The sequence below is a fragment of the Numenius arquata genome, chromosome 2, assembly GCF_964106895.1.
Source record: "Numenius arquata chromosome 2, bNumArq3.hap1.1, whole genome shotgun sequence".
Lineage (NCBI taxonomy): Eukaryota > Metazoa > Chordata > Aves > Charadriiformes > Scolopacidae > Numenius > Numenius arquata.
In genome coordinates this window covers 72,507,693-72,523,519 of record NC_133577.1, presented here as the reverse complement: position 1 = coordinate 72,523,519, position 15,827 = coordinate 72,507,693, and the positions used below count along the sequence as shown (strand labels likewise).

At 39.3% G+C, this 15,827-nt stretch overlaps 1 protein-coding gene across 1 annotated transcript in view; it reads left to right on the top strand.

Annotated features, from left to right (window-relative positions):
- Nucleotides 1–1,008: 1,008 nt before the first annotated feature.
- ALDH1L2 (aldehyde dehydrogenase 1 family member L2) overlaps nt 1,009–15,827 on the top strand; it is a 34,408-nt gene continuing 19,589 nt past the window's right edge. The window contains exons 1-6 of the mRNA XM_074144399.1: nt 1,009–1,143; nt 7,020–7,161; nt 9,396–9,630; nt 12,516–12,681; nt 13,528–13,629; nt 15,398–15,487. Coding sequence (XP_074000500.1) covers nt 1,093–1,143; nt 7,020–7,161; nt 9,396–9,630; nt 12,516–12,681; nt 13,528–13,629; nt 15,398–15,487 — 786 coding nt within the window. The 5' untranslated portion in view covers nt 1,009–1,092. The remainder of the gene's footprint in view (nt 1,144–7,019; nt 7,162–9,395; nt 9,631–12,515; nt 12,682–13,527; nt 13,630–15,397; nt 15,488–15,827) is intronic.

Here is a 15,827-nt window from a genome sequence, read left to right as displayed (position 1 = left end):
TTCTTGATGGGAACAGAGTGTATTTCAGCCTTTTACCCACCCTTATTCTTTAAGTGTTGCTGGGGTTTAAACCTGACCCAGTTTGCACTGACGCTTATACTGCTGCCTTGCTATTTACTTTTGGGTTTGCTATTCATACCTCTTTTGGGGTCATTTTCATTTGCCTTCTGATTAATTTTAGCCCGTTGAACTTGTATTTTCAAGATGTTCTCCACATCCCTGACAAGGAGATTTTGTTGTGACTTTAGAAAAATATTGACGTTTAAACATTTATGTTAATAGATGGCCTCAACTGCTAGAAGATTTTTTTTAATTATTAAGTAGGACCTGGTGATGTCGGCAATATGGATCGCCAGAAAGTCATTAATGTTTTTTAACCTCACTACTGGCATTTTTGGCATGCAGTAAATTAAAAATTAGTATTGATAATCTACATCATCTTTTGACTGTGGCAGCAGATTCACAGATGAATGTCTCGCCGACAGCCGTGGTGGAGGGGATCAGGCTGGAGACACCTGCTCTGCTCTGGGGCTGTAAATGGGCAGGGGGTGTCGTGGCCCCCGCGGCGGGGGACCGCTGGTGGCACTGAAGGCGCCTCGCACCACAAAATGCCACCCAGGTGGCCGTGACTCGTGTTCCCTTGGCCCCTCACCTTACCCCACTGGTCCCTACCCTCCCACCTGGGGGCGGCAGCGGGGAGGGCACAGCCCGCAGCGTGGGGGGAGCAGGGCGCAGAGGCGCTTGCTTGGCTCCCCGTCCCCTCCCCGGGGCTGCACGGCCCCGGCGCCGGGGGAACGGCGGGGGTCGCCGGGGCCGCTCCCGCCGTGCAGCCGCCAAGGAGGGAGAGGCGGTGGGGCGCGGCGGCAGCGGGAGCGGCAGGTGCGGGGCTTCCCCCTCTTCCTCCGCCCGCCGCGCCGGTCCCCGCGGGCCCGGGCGGGGGCGCGCGGCCGCGGATGCACGGGGCTGGCGGCGAGCCAGCGGCATCGGCGGCGGGGTTGCATCAGACGAGGCGGTCCGCCGCGGCCGCGGTACCCGCTCGGTCTTCGCCGGGCGGCCGAGGGAGCTCCGGGGGCCCGGCGGAGCTCCGCAAAGATGCTGCGGACAGGCCCCCGGCTGCTGCGGACTATCTGCACGACGGCCGCGGTGAGTGGTGTGCGGCGGGCGGCGGGGGACGTACCCCCGCTCCCCGCCGTGCCGTGCCTGGGAGCGAACGGCGGGAGGCTGCTCCTCCCCGGTCGCAGGGCAACCGGGGGCCGAGCAAGGAGGGGGGAAGTGGCATTTTTCGGGATGCGATACGTATTGTCTCTGCCGGGGTTCTAGTAAAGCGCGTAGAGGCGCGGGAAGGTCAGCAGGGTTCGGGAGAGGGCTCGGTTTGGGTGGCGAACCAGCATCTTGCCCGGCTGGACTGCGGGCGGGATCGCAGCCATCATCTGGGCGCTGCATCTTGCAGGGATGTGCCTGGAAGCTGCAGGGAACCGGCACCAGCGATGCTGTGATAATCCCCAGTAATCGTGTGTGGAGAACAATGTGAGCGTGGCTGTTCCCTGCCTCCCTCATGCTGGATTTGCCCTGTGAGAAGCCGAAGGTTGTCTTCTCGGTTAGGAAGGGCCATGCCCATTCTCAGCACTGGAGAGAAGCCCCACGCTTTGGCCTAGGAAGAGTATTTAGTTTGTGACCTTCTCATCACCAGTTCCTAGCTCTGGGATGGTGGTTTGCTCCGGGTTGAAGTTGATGGCCTAAATTCCTCTGCACCCCATGGTTTAGTTTTCTACAGCTCTGCACATTTGTTCCAACCCACTCTTTATGTCCTGTTAAATATATAGACTGCAGAAGTCCTGCAACTAACCGCTCCCTGAAAGCCTTGCCCAATCCAAATTGTCCAGATGTGTAGGTCTGGCAAGCTGAAGGAGGCTGGGAGCAGATTTTTTTTTTCCCAAAGACTGTTCTTTGTTTCACGTTTGACTGCTCAGTTTAGCATGAGGACAGCAGTCCGCCGAAGGTATCTACATGGAAGGTCGTAGACTGAAGAGATTTAACACAAGCTTTTTGGAAATGCAATAAGCAGTGCCAAAAATGAGAATGAATGACTGGTGAGAATGCACTGCCTGTGGATGTGTAAATGGGAGGGGAGGCTCTACGATAGGTTTCTATTTGGAGGCACTGGAATTTAGCACATGTAGGGGGATCAGTAGAAATAAAGTTGCAGTACTGCTTTTCATAGGAGTCATAATTCTACATTTTTAAATTTTTTTTAAAATGTAACATTAAAATATTTACTAGCTTCACTAAATTCTTGTACAGAATAAATAAAATACTGTAGTCTTTTTGATAGTAAGCTTCATAACCAGAGTAGCAGGTACTAAATGTTAACCTTCAAGAAATTTGAGTAGAAACTTGTAACCAGCTGAATGTTAGACAGACATACAAAAGAGGCAGTACCAGAAAATTATTTTTATCTACGAAATAAATATTCTCCAGTGGATAGGGTTTGTAACATTAGACTCTTCTGAGAGAAGAAAATGTATCTCTTGGAGTTGTCTACCATTTTTAGGAACTAGAACTTGACAAGATAGCTACCAGCATTTGTCAGGCTGCTTCTCTATGCAGTGCTTAATGCTATCTATTAGTTTTATTTTTGGTTTGGTGTTTTGGAGGAAAAAAAGAACCTGAATGGAAACAAACATTAAAATACTGTATATCTCTTGATGAGCCATTGTAAAATAAATTCCAATACTGTATCAACAGATGATATGGCCAGAATTTTTAAATAGGGAAGTTATAATAGGCAGTGAAAAAAAAAAAAGTGTACTTTCAGACAAGTTGAGCATTCCAGATAAGACTGCTTGTACAAGTAATTCTCAGGTTTATGCTCCTTGCCTTTATCTTGTTTTCCTCATCCAAACTGGGAGCACTTGAGTCAGGGAACCAGAATGAATATTAATCTGTGTTGCAATATAAGCAAAATAGAAGGTTAAAGAAGAAATTAAGAGTTCAGACAATGAAAACAGCAGAATTACAGTAGAGTGAATACCTACTTCTAAATTCTTATCTTTTGGTAGCACTGTCATAATAACTACATTATCCTATGATTACTAAAGTAGTAAAAGAAAGGCCAGATCTCTCTAAGCCACCTGAGCTGTCTTGTTTGCCATAACTAGGGACTGAATAATCTTATAAAAGTACAGCAAAAGATCCATTCTGATACTACATGACCATTAATCTTTCTGTCCATCTGTTAATGAATGTGGTATGTCTGTAGTCAGCCAGGCAGGAAGAAATCTAGTATAGGCAAAAGAAATCTAGTACAGACAGAAACAATAAAAACTTTAATCTTAATATGTGTTGGAGATAATGATCCAGTATTCATCTAGCACATTATTCAACAATAAAGTTGTTTTACTGTTCTTTAATGAGCTTCCATTCTACAGCTTCTTGATGAACACTAGTGATGGTATGCTGGCCAAAATGCGCTATTTCTATAAGAAACAAAAAGCCAAACTGTTTTTCATTTCTGCGTAATCCTGTAGAACTTTCTGTTTTAACGGGGTGTTATGTCCACATTAAATTCTTCTAAAAGGATTTCCCATTTTCACAGGTCTAACTCATCTTACATAAAAATGCTTGAGGAGAATTTCCAAAATAAGATACAGGGTGGATATAAGATCTCATGCAGTTGCTCAACTCTCATTTTTCAAATAAGACAAAAAATGAAGGATTGAATTTGTGGTCTGATCATGCAAGCCCTTCCACATATTCCACACATTTATTTTCTTTTTTTTTTTTTTTTTAACTCAGTAGAAATCCTGTGCATGGCTGACTTGTGGGTTTGGCACCTCCTTTCTACTGATGGCAGTGTATGTGTTAATGCGCTACAAGCAAATTGCCAGATATTAATAGAAATCACGCAAGGCACATATACCATTCATTGAAGAAGTAATTCAAGAATCACCGGTCATAGCACAATTACCAAATCGATCTTGCAATTGAAATCAATCTCCATTTGAGTAACTTTCTATAAGTGTGAGACAGCAGAGCTGATTTGCTGCCAGGCTAATCTTCGTGTGCACTACCGTGAAGAAACAGGATTTAGCCAGGCTGCAATCTTCTCAATTTTGCCAGTTTTATTTTTTTGTTCCTTTGGAGTCTGTGTTCTCTGTTTACTTCTCATCATTTGTTGACTCAGTTCCACAACTAGCACGAATTAAGCAGGTGTAGCATTACCTAAACTATTTTGATATATAGCAACTCATGATTTGGAACTGAAAATGGTATGCAGTTCCATGTAATATAAGAATCAGATTTATTGACCGGGAAACATGGACTAAAAGCTAAGTTTAGGAATAGAGGATGCATATGTTATTAACACTTTATGAATAAGTACAGAAAAAGTTGCTCTCAAAGTGGTGATAAATTTGGACTAAAAATTACAAGAAGATTGGTCAAGGATCAGAAAAGCAATAGAGTACAGCAGTGAGTAAAAGTACTTTAAAGTGGAGGTCGGATACATTTATAAAAGCAATCATATGACATGATTGCTTGTGATGGCAAAGGACTAGATTTGTTAGCTAAGGAGATCCCTTCTGGTCTTGTGTTCTTACTGAGAGATGTTAACAAAAGGATGAAAGTAGAATAAGTAACTCTCATCTGAACTATCTTTAATGTTTCTTCAATGTACTGGTTGGGCTACTGCTGTAAATTAGCAATGTAAAGAAATCAGAGCATTTCATACCATGTTCAGTGATCCAGCATGTTAATCTTTCTCCAACTTGCCTGCTATAGTTAAAATAACTAAGTGATTAGGAAAATCTGATGATTACTTTTTATAATGCAACAACATTTCTGCTGCAAAAGCAAAGGTATCAGTCATAAAGCGTTGGTAATGAGATCTACCTGCATCCAGTGAGCCTTGCTAGACAGGGATTGCAAGGATAAGTTGTGCTCATTCTAATTCAGAGCAAGGGCTTGCCTTTATTAAGAACAAAATAGTGGACATATTTTAGGCACTGCTGCCACCAGTGCAGCATTGATTAGGAATATTATCATCATCAGTCTCACAGACGTCTTTTACCAGCCAACTATAACAATCTGATTTTGCAAGATCCTGAGTTATGTCCACCTTTGCATCTTACTACATGCTACTACTGCAGTTACACCAGTGCTGACTAATGCTGTAATACAGAGACAGTTCTAGTACGCAGTTTCATTCTGAGGGAAAATACCATCTCTGGACAAATAGTGATTTCCTATTGTTTTATATAAAAAATAAAAAGCACACTTCAATATTCCTCTAATGGAACGTACCATTTCATAACTCCCTTTTCTGAGGCTAGCTGCACCACTTAAATGTAATTTGAAAACAGCAAAATACATCAAAAATATTTCAGCTGTGAAATGAATTGCAATGAAACAGATTGTGGTTTTGAGTAACCTGTTTTTCAGGACATTTCTGTTTGTCATAGAATTTGTCATATGATCTGATGGGCAGTCCAGACCATTTCTTAGTCAAGGTGTCCTCATGTCCCAGCCACTGTGAGAAACGGAAAAGAGGAGGGAGGAGAAAAACATACAGGTGCCAACATACAGAACAAATGCCAGTGGCTGAGATATTAAAACAGTGCTTTGATTTCTCTCTGTCATTCTGAGCTTATCGCATCTAATGGGTCATTCAAAAAAATGGAAGTCAAAGTCCAGTTGGGAAAGATGAAGTTAAGAATAAAGGTGGGGAGTATGCAGATTTATTTTCTACCTTTCATTCAGGCCTCCTAAGAGGAGGGATCTTTAATGGTTTGGGTCTAGGAATAGTTCCTACTAGGTACAGTTTTGTGGAAGATAAGTTTTCTGTTTATTCTATCTGGACCTCTCCTTCATAATCAGGTCTCTAGTCCATTTTATTTTTTGAAGGTTTCCAGTTTTCAGTTTCCAGAAGCTTATGAAAAATGCAAAGTCAGTGCTTATAGTGACTGTTCCACCCTTCTGCTGGTGCCTGCATGCTCATTCCTGCTCCCCTGCTGGACCTGCGTTAGGACTTGTGGCAGTGCAATGAACTAGATTAGTGAATAGATCCAGTTAAGAATAAGCTGCATTTTGTCAGGTCAGTGCTTCCCTACCTCAGTACCATAATCCAGTTCTTGCAGCTACAGGAATACCAGTTCTGGGATAAAGGAGGTGTTAGAGGTGAGGGACTGGAGGTAGGGTGGGAGAGGAGCACAACTGTCCCCTAGATCTGAAGGGACTCTGAAGGAATCTCTGAAGTTTTCTCAGGGTGCGAGCACTTGAATAATGTAGCAGTACGTGATATCCTGATATCATAATAGTATCATTCTAACTCCTAAAAATAAAAAATTGGTGCAGTTACTGTCACCTACTCATTCTAAAGAAGCTTACAAGCATGTGTCCAGTGTACTGGGATGCAAACGCAGGAGGCAGTGGAAGTCAAACAAAGGAACCTTGCAGTATTTCCTTGTAGGAGGATCAAATGGATGATCATTATCTTTAACTTGGCAGGAACAATGCAAGCTTGTTTTCTTTAGCCTATACATATTAACCACAGATAATATGCCACCATTTAATTATAGAGGTTTAGAGGGCACGTTCCACGCACCTAAGTTATGCCTAGAAAAAGTGTTTTGTGTATCTATTTCAAAAAATGTATTTTCATTTCTTATTATATTTGTTCTGACTATGAGTAAGATCATGGAGGCTGTTACGCCTCTTGTAAAAAGCAGTGGGTCTGTCTAACGAAAATGCTGAGAAAACAATATATACATTAGTAAGAGTATCAGATTATAGAACACTTCCAAGATGATACTTTTATGTTACGTGTGTTCTCTCTGAATTGTACGTTGCCTGTCATTGTTCTCAAAAAAAATTATTATTTTGATAGGGGTTATTGAGGTAAAAAGACTATTCCATTTTAAGTAGAAATGAACATTGGTCAAGAAGGAGCAAAAGAGAAATGTAAGCAACACTATATTTTCCTTGCATCCCAGAACATGGCTTGTTTTAATTCTTTTTACCAGGTTTATCAACATAAGCTAAAGCTAGCCCTTATAGGCCAAAGTATTTTTGGCCAAGAAGTTTATAACAAGCTGAGAAAAGAGGGCTATAAAGTTGTGGGAGTATTCACAGTGCCTGACAAGAATGGACAAGCTGATCCTTTGGGTAAGTGTAACCCTAATCCAAATGTTAAAATTACAGGCATATTTAACAAACTTGCTGTTTCGTGAGAAGGTGATATATGTATGGGAATGACTTGCATATATTGCCTTTATTACACTGTATTCATAACAAGAGCTATGCTTTAACAAACACAAGTCCCAGAAGGGGTTTAACCTTGTTAGTTAGTCAGTATTTCAAAGTTGTTCCTAATCATACAGGGCCATACATTATGATATTTAAAAAAGTTTAATCTGGGTACCTTATTTCAATGTACGTGCTAGAGGTAATCGTCCTGAACTAGATCTGTATCTTAAAGCAAATAGCTGCTGAGCCTGTACTTGAGCACAAATGTCTGCCACCTTTTTCACTGGGCTGTCTGGGACACTGAAGGCATGAAGCCAAAACAGTTTATCCCTGACTTTCTGCCCTTTCTGAGAAGCTTGCATGCGGCAGTGTACCTGCAGAGCCTATTTCTCTTCCACCTGGACTATGGAAAACCCATTGAAAAGGGTAGAGGAGGCTTCCCTCTCCCTTTTCCCATTGCCAAAATATATAAGGATTTTCTAGACTTCCTAAAGAAAGAGTTGTTGCCTGGCAGGTATTCAGAATTGTACTCATACAGCAGAACCCAGCATGACAAAGAAGCTACTTTGGAATCGTCTGAATTGTAGCTCCTTTTTTTTCAGTTGCACTGAAAGAGTGAGTTAATATGATTAGGAAATGGAAATGCCAGAATGGAATATACCTTTATGGAATATACCTTTATGAATAATCAGAAATTAAAACTACATTCCATTAGTTGTCTTAAGTCTTCTTTCTTTTTTTTTTTTTTTTTGTCAGGTCCTGACATGTTTTTGCAGAGCTATCAAACATAAATTTTGCTTACCTGGGCTATGGCACTCCCAAACTAGCATGTAGTTCTCAAGTTTATTATATTCTGTAACTCTACCTCATTAAAAGATTTAATCACACTTTGGAAGAATTAGAGAAGGAACCTATTAGTTTAGAAAAAAACAATTTGACTATCCAGCTCTGGAAACATACCATAATATTTGGTTATATTATATAAATTATTGTTGTACAGTTATTGCACTTACAAATGTAACTAAGCAAATCTTCCACTGCTTTCTGTCATGTATTTGTTTTAATTAAACCATAGAATTAGTTTATTGCTATGCTAATGAAAAAAAAAAAAAAAAAACACAAAAAAAGAGAGAGAGAAATTACTAGATACTTTGTTGCTTTTTACTTCCAGGTGGCTCAAACAGCTTAAGTCTCAAGCAAACTTTGCTAATGTTTCTATATCCTCAAGCAGCTATGATTTTTATTTCTAAAAGCAATTGCAGTACACACTAATGTCCATGGAATGATATTTAAGTAAGTATTTACTTAAGACCTAGGTTAATAGGCTAAAGATACTTCAGGTGAAACTCAAGATCCAATTTCAGAAGTGAAAAAGAGAAAGGAAAGTACAAAAATGTGTTTAGAAATATAACTTAAATTAGGTGAATTTTCCATACCTCTTCTTGTTTATTACGCATACAACTCAATGGATGTAAATTTTGACTCTACTATCCTACTTTCTGTGATGAGTTATTAAGCAGTTGCGCAATGGAATTTATTAAACCCATAAAAATTCCCTCTGCAATTAGTGCAGTAGTTTTTTATCACCTTTAAGCCTAATTTTGGGTGTAGCTGTGTGTCTCACAGATAAAAGGAAGCATATCCAGAAGGCATCAGTAAATAGAGTTTTGAAGATAATGCTGAAGGCCTCTAGCATCTGCATTATTTGCACCACATGGCAAAATGCTGTGGACTTGAGTGAATATTAGTTGTACATACTCACCTTCACATACAAATCGCTGATGTGGAAAATTAAGTTCTGCTAAAACAAACCTGTTGCAGGCAAATGTAATGACTGGACAGGAAATTGTCACTGTTAAATAGTCAATAGCATTCATCGTTCTTTTCTGCTTTCACTCGTACTTACTAACCAAGGTGTGAGTGAACTTTAAGTTGAGAATGACATAAGCTGAGGAATGAGAATCAAAGACAGAATTAATAAAATATATCCAAGCGCGGAGGTTTTCAAACAACATACAGAACAGTACAAAGGGCTCTCCGTAATCATACACTTGATGATCTGCTTGAGTTGTCCTGCAATATCTCTTTGATTTCAAGTTTGAATTTTTAACAAAAAATGTGAATTAAAAAAGAAAATTGTTCTTGCCCCTCAGCACTGGCAGCGGAGAAGGACGGCACTCCTGTTTTTAAGTTCCCCAGATGGAGAGCTAAAGGCAAGCCTATCCAGGAAGTAATTGCAGCCTACAAATCAGTTGGAGCGGAGTTAAATGTCCTTCCCTTCTGTACACAGTTCATCCCAATGGATGTTATTGACTGCCCAAAACATGGCTCAATTATTTACCATCCATCCATCCTACCACGCCACCGAGGAGCTTCTGCAATCAACTGGTGAGTTTTGTGCATCAGAACTATGTGTGTGTCACATTAGGATGTTACACATTACTCGTTGACTTGCAACTGCCCTGAAGGAACTTCTCTGAAGCAACTGAGTATTTGGTTCATTGACTGCACTTCATACCTAAGATTCATTATGATTTCCAATGCAAGGGCAGCTGTTATTCTGGGGAGATCAGTGCTGTGACATTTGTGTCATTTACTCAAACGGGCAAATCAATAATCTGTAGTTTTCATAGGCAGGACACTGCCCTCCCAGCTCATCCTCCACAAACACTAGATCACTGTCACAACAGGGCTTGATGTAGAGCCTAAAAATTCACAGAAGGGAAGGGAGAAGAGAGAAAAGAATCCACAAGAATAAAGCCTTATCTTACTGTCTTCCTAAGTAATGCACAGCTAGATTCAAAAAGTTCTGTGAAAGAACTACACTGCAGTAATGGCCACAGTAGACACAGATTTAACATTCTTGTGACAACAGAAATGCCATTATTGCAGTGTTTAAATTCAATAAGAAATTGTCTAAATATGAAGAAACAATTATAAAAGAATCTTACAGGCAGCATGATGATTATCTAAAGACACAGTGTTATAGATTCAAAGTAAAGGTTTTCTGTTTGGTTTGGTTTGTGTTTTGTTTTTTTTTTTTAATCCTTAATGGAAAAAAAACTAAGCTGAAGTATTTAAACAGAGGAGTAAGGGAAACTGTTAGAGACGTAAAGAAATCATTCAAAAACTGGCAGTTGTGTCCAAGTGAGTAAAATAAAAAAGAGCATAAACTCTGGCAAATTAGATGTAAAAAGAGAGTAAGGCAGTCCAGAAAAGAAATAAAAGAACCATCTTTTACCATTTTCTCAAATGCATTCAAGATGGGAGGTGTATAGGGTGATACAGGTGTTTGATATAAAAAACAGTGCTTATCAAAGAGAACACCACAGTAGGAAATCTGTATTGGTATTCAGGATGGAGGAGCTTAAGGTGTTACTACTATACAGCCCTTCTTTGTGTAGAATAAGTCAGAAAAAGTCTCTTGAGTTGAACTGTGAGCAAAAGAGTTTTTAGATAAATTGATGACTGATGAATGAGTAAAAGTATCTTCTCAGGACCAGGGGACTTTTAAGCAAAGGTTCCGCACCTTTCTGTTCCTTCAGATTGTGTTGATGCAAGAGACCGGAAAACAGCAAGAGCAATACCAGTTTTAAATGGGCTCAGGGGAAAAAACCAGGAAACTGTAGACCAATTGCTCTGATTTCAATCTGTAATGAAGAATACAGTTTCCACATAAATGGGTAAAAGTGATAATGTGAAAATGAGATTAAGAAAATGGGGGGTCAAATTCTAAGTTAAAAAATATAAGATAATGTACATAAGGGGAAAAAAATCCTAACTATATGTAAGCAGCAATAAAATTTAAGTTAGTTGTTACTCAGAAAAGAGACCATGGAAGGATCTCAAATACTGTCTATATCTCAGTTAGGACATGAAAGAACTGGAAATGTTTCAGAAAAGGCTAAGAAAGATGGTCAAAGCTGATCAAAGATCAGCTTCCACATGATGGGAAAGAAATCTGGGAGTCTTCGGAGTGGAAAAGATGTCATTGGGAAGGAAATATGCCAGCAGTGTATTACACTGTGAAAGACATGGGAAGGTGAATAAGGAATGATTGCTCATTCTTAATCAAAAATTAAGGGTCAGTCTGCAAAGAGATCAGGTAGTACGATTTGATTAAAAAAGGAGGTACTTTTAATCCCTGCAGTCCATTATTAAACTGTGGAACTGCACATCTAGAGAGCTCTAAAAGGAGGTTTTCATGGAGGAAAAGTCCATAAAGATCTATTTCACAGGAAGACATAGATACAAACTCTCTTTCAGCAAGCTTCTGAGGTGAAGGTTTCCAGAAATGGGAATATATCCCAATGGTGTATCACAGTCTTGCCAGTTTGTCCCTCATTCTGCACAAATGTGTGCTTTACTCCTTTTAATAAAGTAGTTTTCAGTGCTTACAATTAATAGTGATTTTTCACTTGTACAAGCCAGATCTCAGAGGATCCTGTTGCAACATGGACTGAAGGGAATTACTTACATGAGACATGTCTTACAGAAGATGGCATTGGTGTTTGCATGCAGACAAATGGTTAAAAGCTTGTAGGAAAGATACGTATCTCTCCATTTCTGGCTGCTCCCTTAAACACACTTCTGTTTGATTATACATCGTTCTGAGGCATGTGCAGTTCCAAAGGAGAACTGGAAATCTAAGTGGCTGAAGTTTCCTTCAGATTCAGAGGCAGATGCTGAGCTGGTGTAAATCGGCATAGGTCTATTGTAAGCAGTGCTATGTTCATTCACAGCAGCTGAGAATCTGGCTGGATATAAATTCCCTTAATAACTTTTCCTTAAACAGTAGCATATCCATCATTTTCCACTCTGAGTTTAGCTCTTTTTCAGCTGTGGGACAACTGTACTGCCCTTGCTGACCTACAGATCAGTTGTGAAGCTGAGCTAATTACAGTAAACTCTGAATTATTCAGATAACATGTTGTTTAGATGCTTCCATCTTTCAAATTATGTCCTAACCGTTGCACACCTTTGCCTCTGTGTGTCCTACCACTAATAATAATTTAAAAATAATTATCACAATGAACTGCTTGATAGACACCCTGGATTCATTTGCAGCATTTCTTATGTCACTTTGTGGAAACCACACACAAACAGTATCAAAACTGGGTTTCTGACTGTGAAATGAGCAATGAAACTAGTATTAAAGATGGTTAGGATTTTCTTTTCTATCTACCTAACACAGATAAATGTGTAACAGATGGGTTGATATCCCTGACTACTTTCATACTGTGTATTTACTCTAAGGCTTTTTTTATGTCCAGGACTTTAATTCAAGGAGATAAGAAAGCAGGATTTACTATTTTTTGGGCTGATGATGGTTTGGACACTGGACCAATACTTCTGCAGCGAGAATGTGATGTTGGCCAAAACGATACCGTGGATGACCTGTATAATCGGTTTCTCTTCCCAGAAGGAATAAAGGCTATGGTATGTTTAGCTGTACTAAATATCAACATTTTAAGAGGAAAAGAAAAGCATCTGCTGGAGTTTGAAAGTAACAGAAATGTAGACAAGGTCCATACATTTGGAAAGACAGAGGTTGTGGTGCTCAGCTGAAATCCTAGACTTCAGTGGAGCTGTGCTGCTTCACGACAGCTGAGGAGGTGGCCTCAGAATATTTGTTGCTGGCAGCAGGCAAAGCATATCCTGTTTCCACAGAAGTCAAGAAGACGGATTTGTCTGGAATGTAGCTCTTTCCACAGATTTCTTGAATGTTTTCACAAGGTGAAATTTTTTACAGGCTCAGGGAGAGCAGAATGTTAGGGATGAGGCTGAAAAAAAAGGCAGTGGGGCTGTTTTAAGTTGAGAGCCCTGGTGGATTTGCTTTGAATTTTCTATACTTATCCTTTTTCTGTTTTTTTTTTTTAAATGGAGAAAAGAAAATGCATAAAAAATACTCAGCATGCCTCGTTAGAGAATTTTTTTCTCTCTCTGTTTAAATGTAGAGAAATAACTTTTTGCAGAAAGAAAAGGAAATAGTTGAGTGCAAACATACAGAGCCACATTCTGGTCCTGCAGAATTTAGGCAGCTGCTATATATTTGGTGACTAGATACTCTCATCAAATTTCTGATGCTATTTCTTTTGTTAAAGAAATTTAAGCATATATATGTGTTAATCAGTGCAGCATTGGTCCCCTATATTTTGGAAATCCTAGGTTTTAAAAATAAACCAGTTCCCCTTGTGGCAGAAAGTCTTTTTCTGTCATTCACAAGTACGACGGAGGAAAAAAGGCGAATCAAACTAACATTAAATTTGTTACTTTTTCACTTAGGTTGAAGCTGTACATCTAATTGCTGATGGTAAGGCCCCTCGTATACCTCAGCCTACAGAAGGGGCAACATACGAAGGGATCCAGAAAAAGGAAAATGCAGAGGTAGTGTTAAATAACAGTTTTGTGCATATCGCTATAAAAATTGTTATTAACTCAGATTACAACATTAGTGATATCAAGTTAACATGATTTTTAACTCAACTGTTTCCCCACCTCTTATTCCTGGGATAATTCCAAGGATGCATGTAATGGAGCCCCAGGTCAAGTTTGTATTCCCTTTCAGCAGTTACATATATTTAGAAACTTGGTGTCCTACTTGGAATCATCTATGTGCAGCTAGAGGGCAGCTGCACCTTCAGTGGGTTCTTAGTATCCACTTTTACTACAGCATTGAATAGAGATAGCTTTCTCTGTTTATCAACAGTGCATACTAAATTCTCTAGCAGAAACCGATTTGATGTTAGCAAACACAAGTGTTGCCACCTTTCCTGTTAGCACTAGGAAAAGAACATATAGGTCATGTAAACAACAGAAAAAAAAAATTATTTAAGCACCCATGTAAGAATTATATAAGCACCTCTACTGCATTAGTTGGATCTTCTTTGTGGTTGGGAAGGCCACCGTAAAACGATAGTGAATGTTGCCCGTAATACTTTCTTTTCCTTTTCTAGGCCAGTGCAAAAGTTTAAAAAAAAAAAGAAAAAGTAAGAATAATTCCAACTATTTCAGTCTCTTGTCCATGGTGAATGTAGTCCTTTCCACCTGAAATATTGTAGGTGATGCTTTTTATCATATTTCAATTCCTATAGCTTTGCATAAGGATATTTTTATTCATCCCTTTAGTACAATACATGAAGAGCTTCCTTGTAGTGAACTAGCTTAATCTCCCTGATGTAAAACTATTCTCCTTGGCTTATAACTTGCTTCTAAATATTCTTTGGGCTTAAACTAGGAAGGGTGCTGGGATGATGGCTGAGTTTTGTTATTTAATAGCTATTTTGATACTTTAATTCATTTTGTATACATACTCACAATAATGCAAAGATGAATACATTTTCACTGGTGTTACATATTAAATATAAATGACATTCTTAAAACATTATTTCCATTTTTCTGAAAGTCTTGCAGGAATTGCAAGTGGTAGCAGGAATTCCATTTATGAAACAATTTATAAAGTGTTAATAAATTATTAGAAAGTATATTAATAAAAGTTTGCAGATTTATTAAAGAACTTAGGATCCAAGCAGTAAGTAGATCATCTTCTACCAGCAGAAAGTGGTACCTCAGAAATACACTTACTTATATTTATACTATGCTTATTAAATTTGTTAATCATATTATTAATTATTTATGGATGAATACCTGGTAGCAAGAGTTATAGCTTCATTATATTAGTGTGAGAAGGAGAATCTATGAAAAGATATAGACTGCACAAAACACAAAAGTGCTAAGAGCATCCCATTGGATAGGTCTTTGATGATTAACCCTCTGGAGATCACTGATCTTTCTTTACTAGACCAGACCCTTTCTGTGTTCTTAAATAAATGAACAGTTGAAAGAGAAGGAGGGGGAACGTGTAATTAGAATCATTAAGGAAGGAACCTTAAGGATCATCGAGTTCCAACCCCTCTGCCATGGGCAGGGACACCTCCCACTAGAGCAGGTTGCTCAAAGCCCCATCCAACCTGGCCTTGAACACTTCCAGGGATGAGGCATCCACAACTTCTCTGGGCAACTTGTTCCAGTGCCTCACCACGCTCATAGTGAAAAATTTCTTCCTGATATCCAATCTAAATCTTATATAGGAAAACATTACTAGATTGATTTATACCCAAACAGAAGAATTAGCTGGCATGTCTTGATTTCCTAGATCTCCTGGGACCAACCTGCAGCAGCTCTGCACAACTGGATTCGAGGGCACGATAAAGTTCCTGGAGCATGGACAAGAATAGATGGCCAGGTACGGTCTGAAAACCAGAAGAATATTCTTCTTTTCTATACCCTCTTTTTGACCTTTCTTTAAAATTATAAAACCTTTCTGTATACAGGTGAATACAAATGAGAGTTATACTGGAGTAGCTCTCATTTGATGATTATATGTTTTGTATATATATAGAACACAGTAGTTAAAATTTTCTTTTTTTTTTTTTTAATGATAGATCCATTTAATTCAAAGAAAAATAAGAGCAATAACTGAAAAAAAATAGGCATGGTACAAAGCAATAAATAAGAAAGGTAAAGCCGTCTATGTCAATCATTTTGGGAAGTAGGCATGCATTACAGTATAATGCAACCTGTGC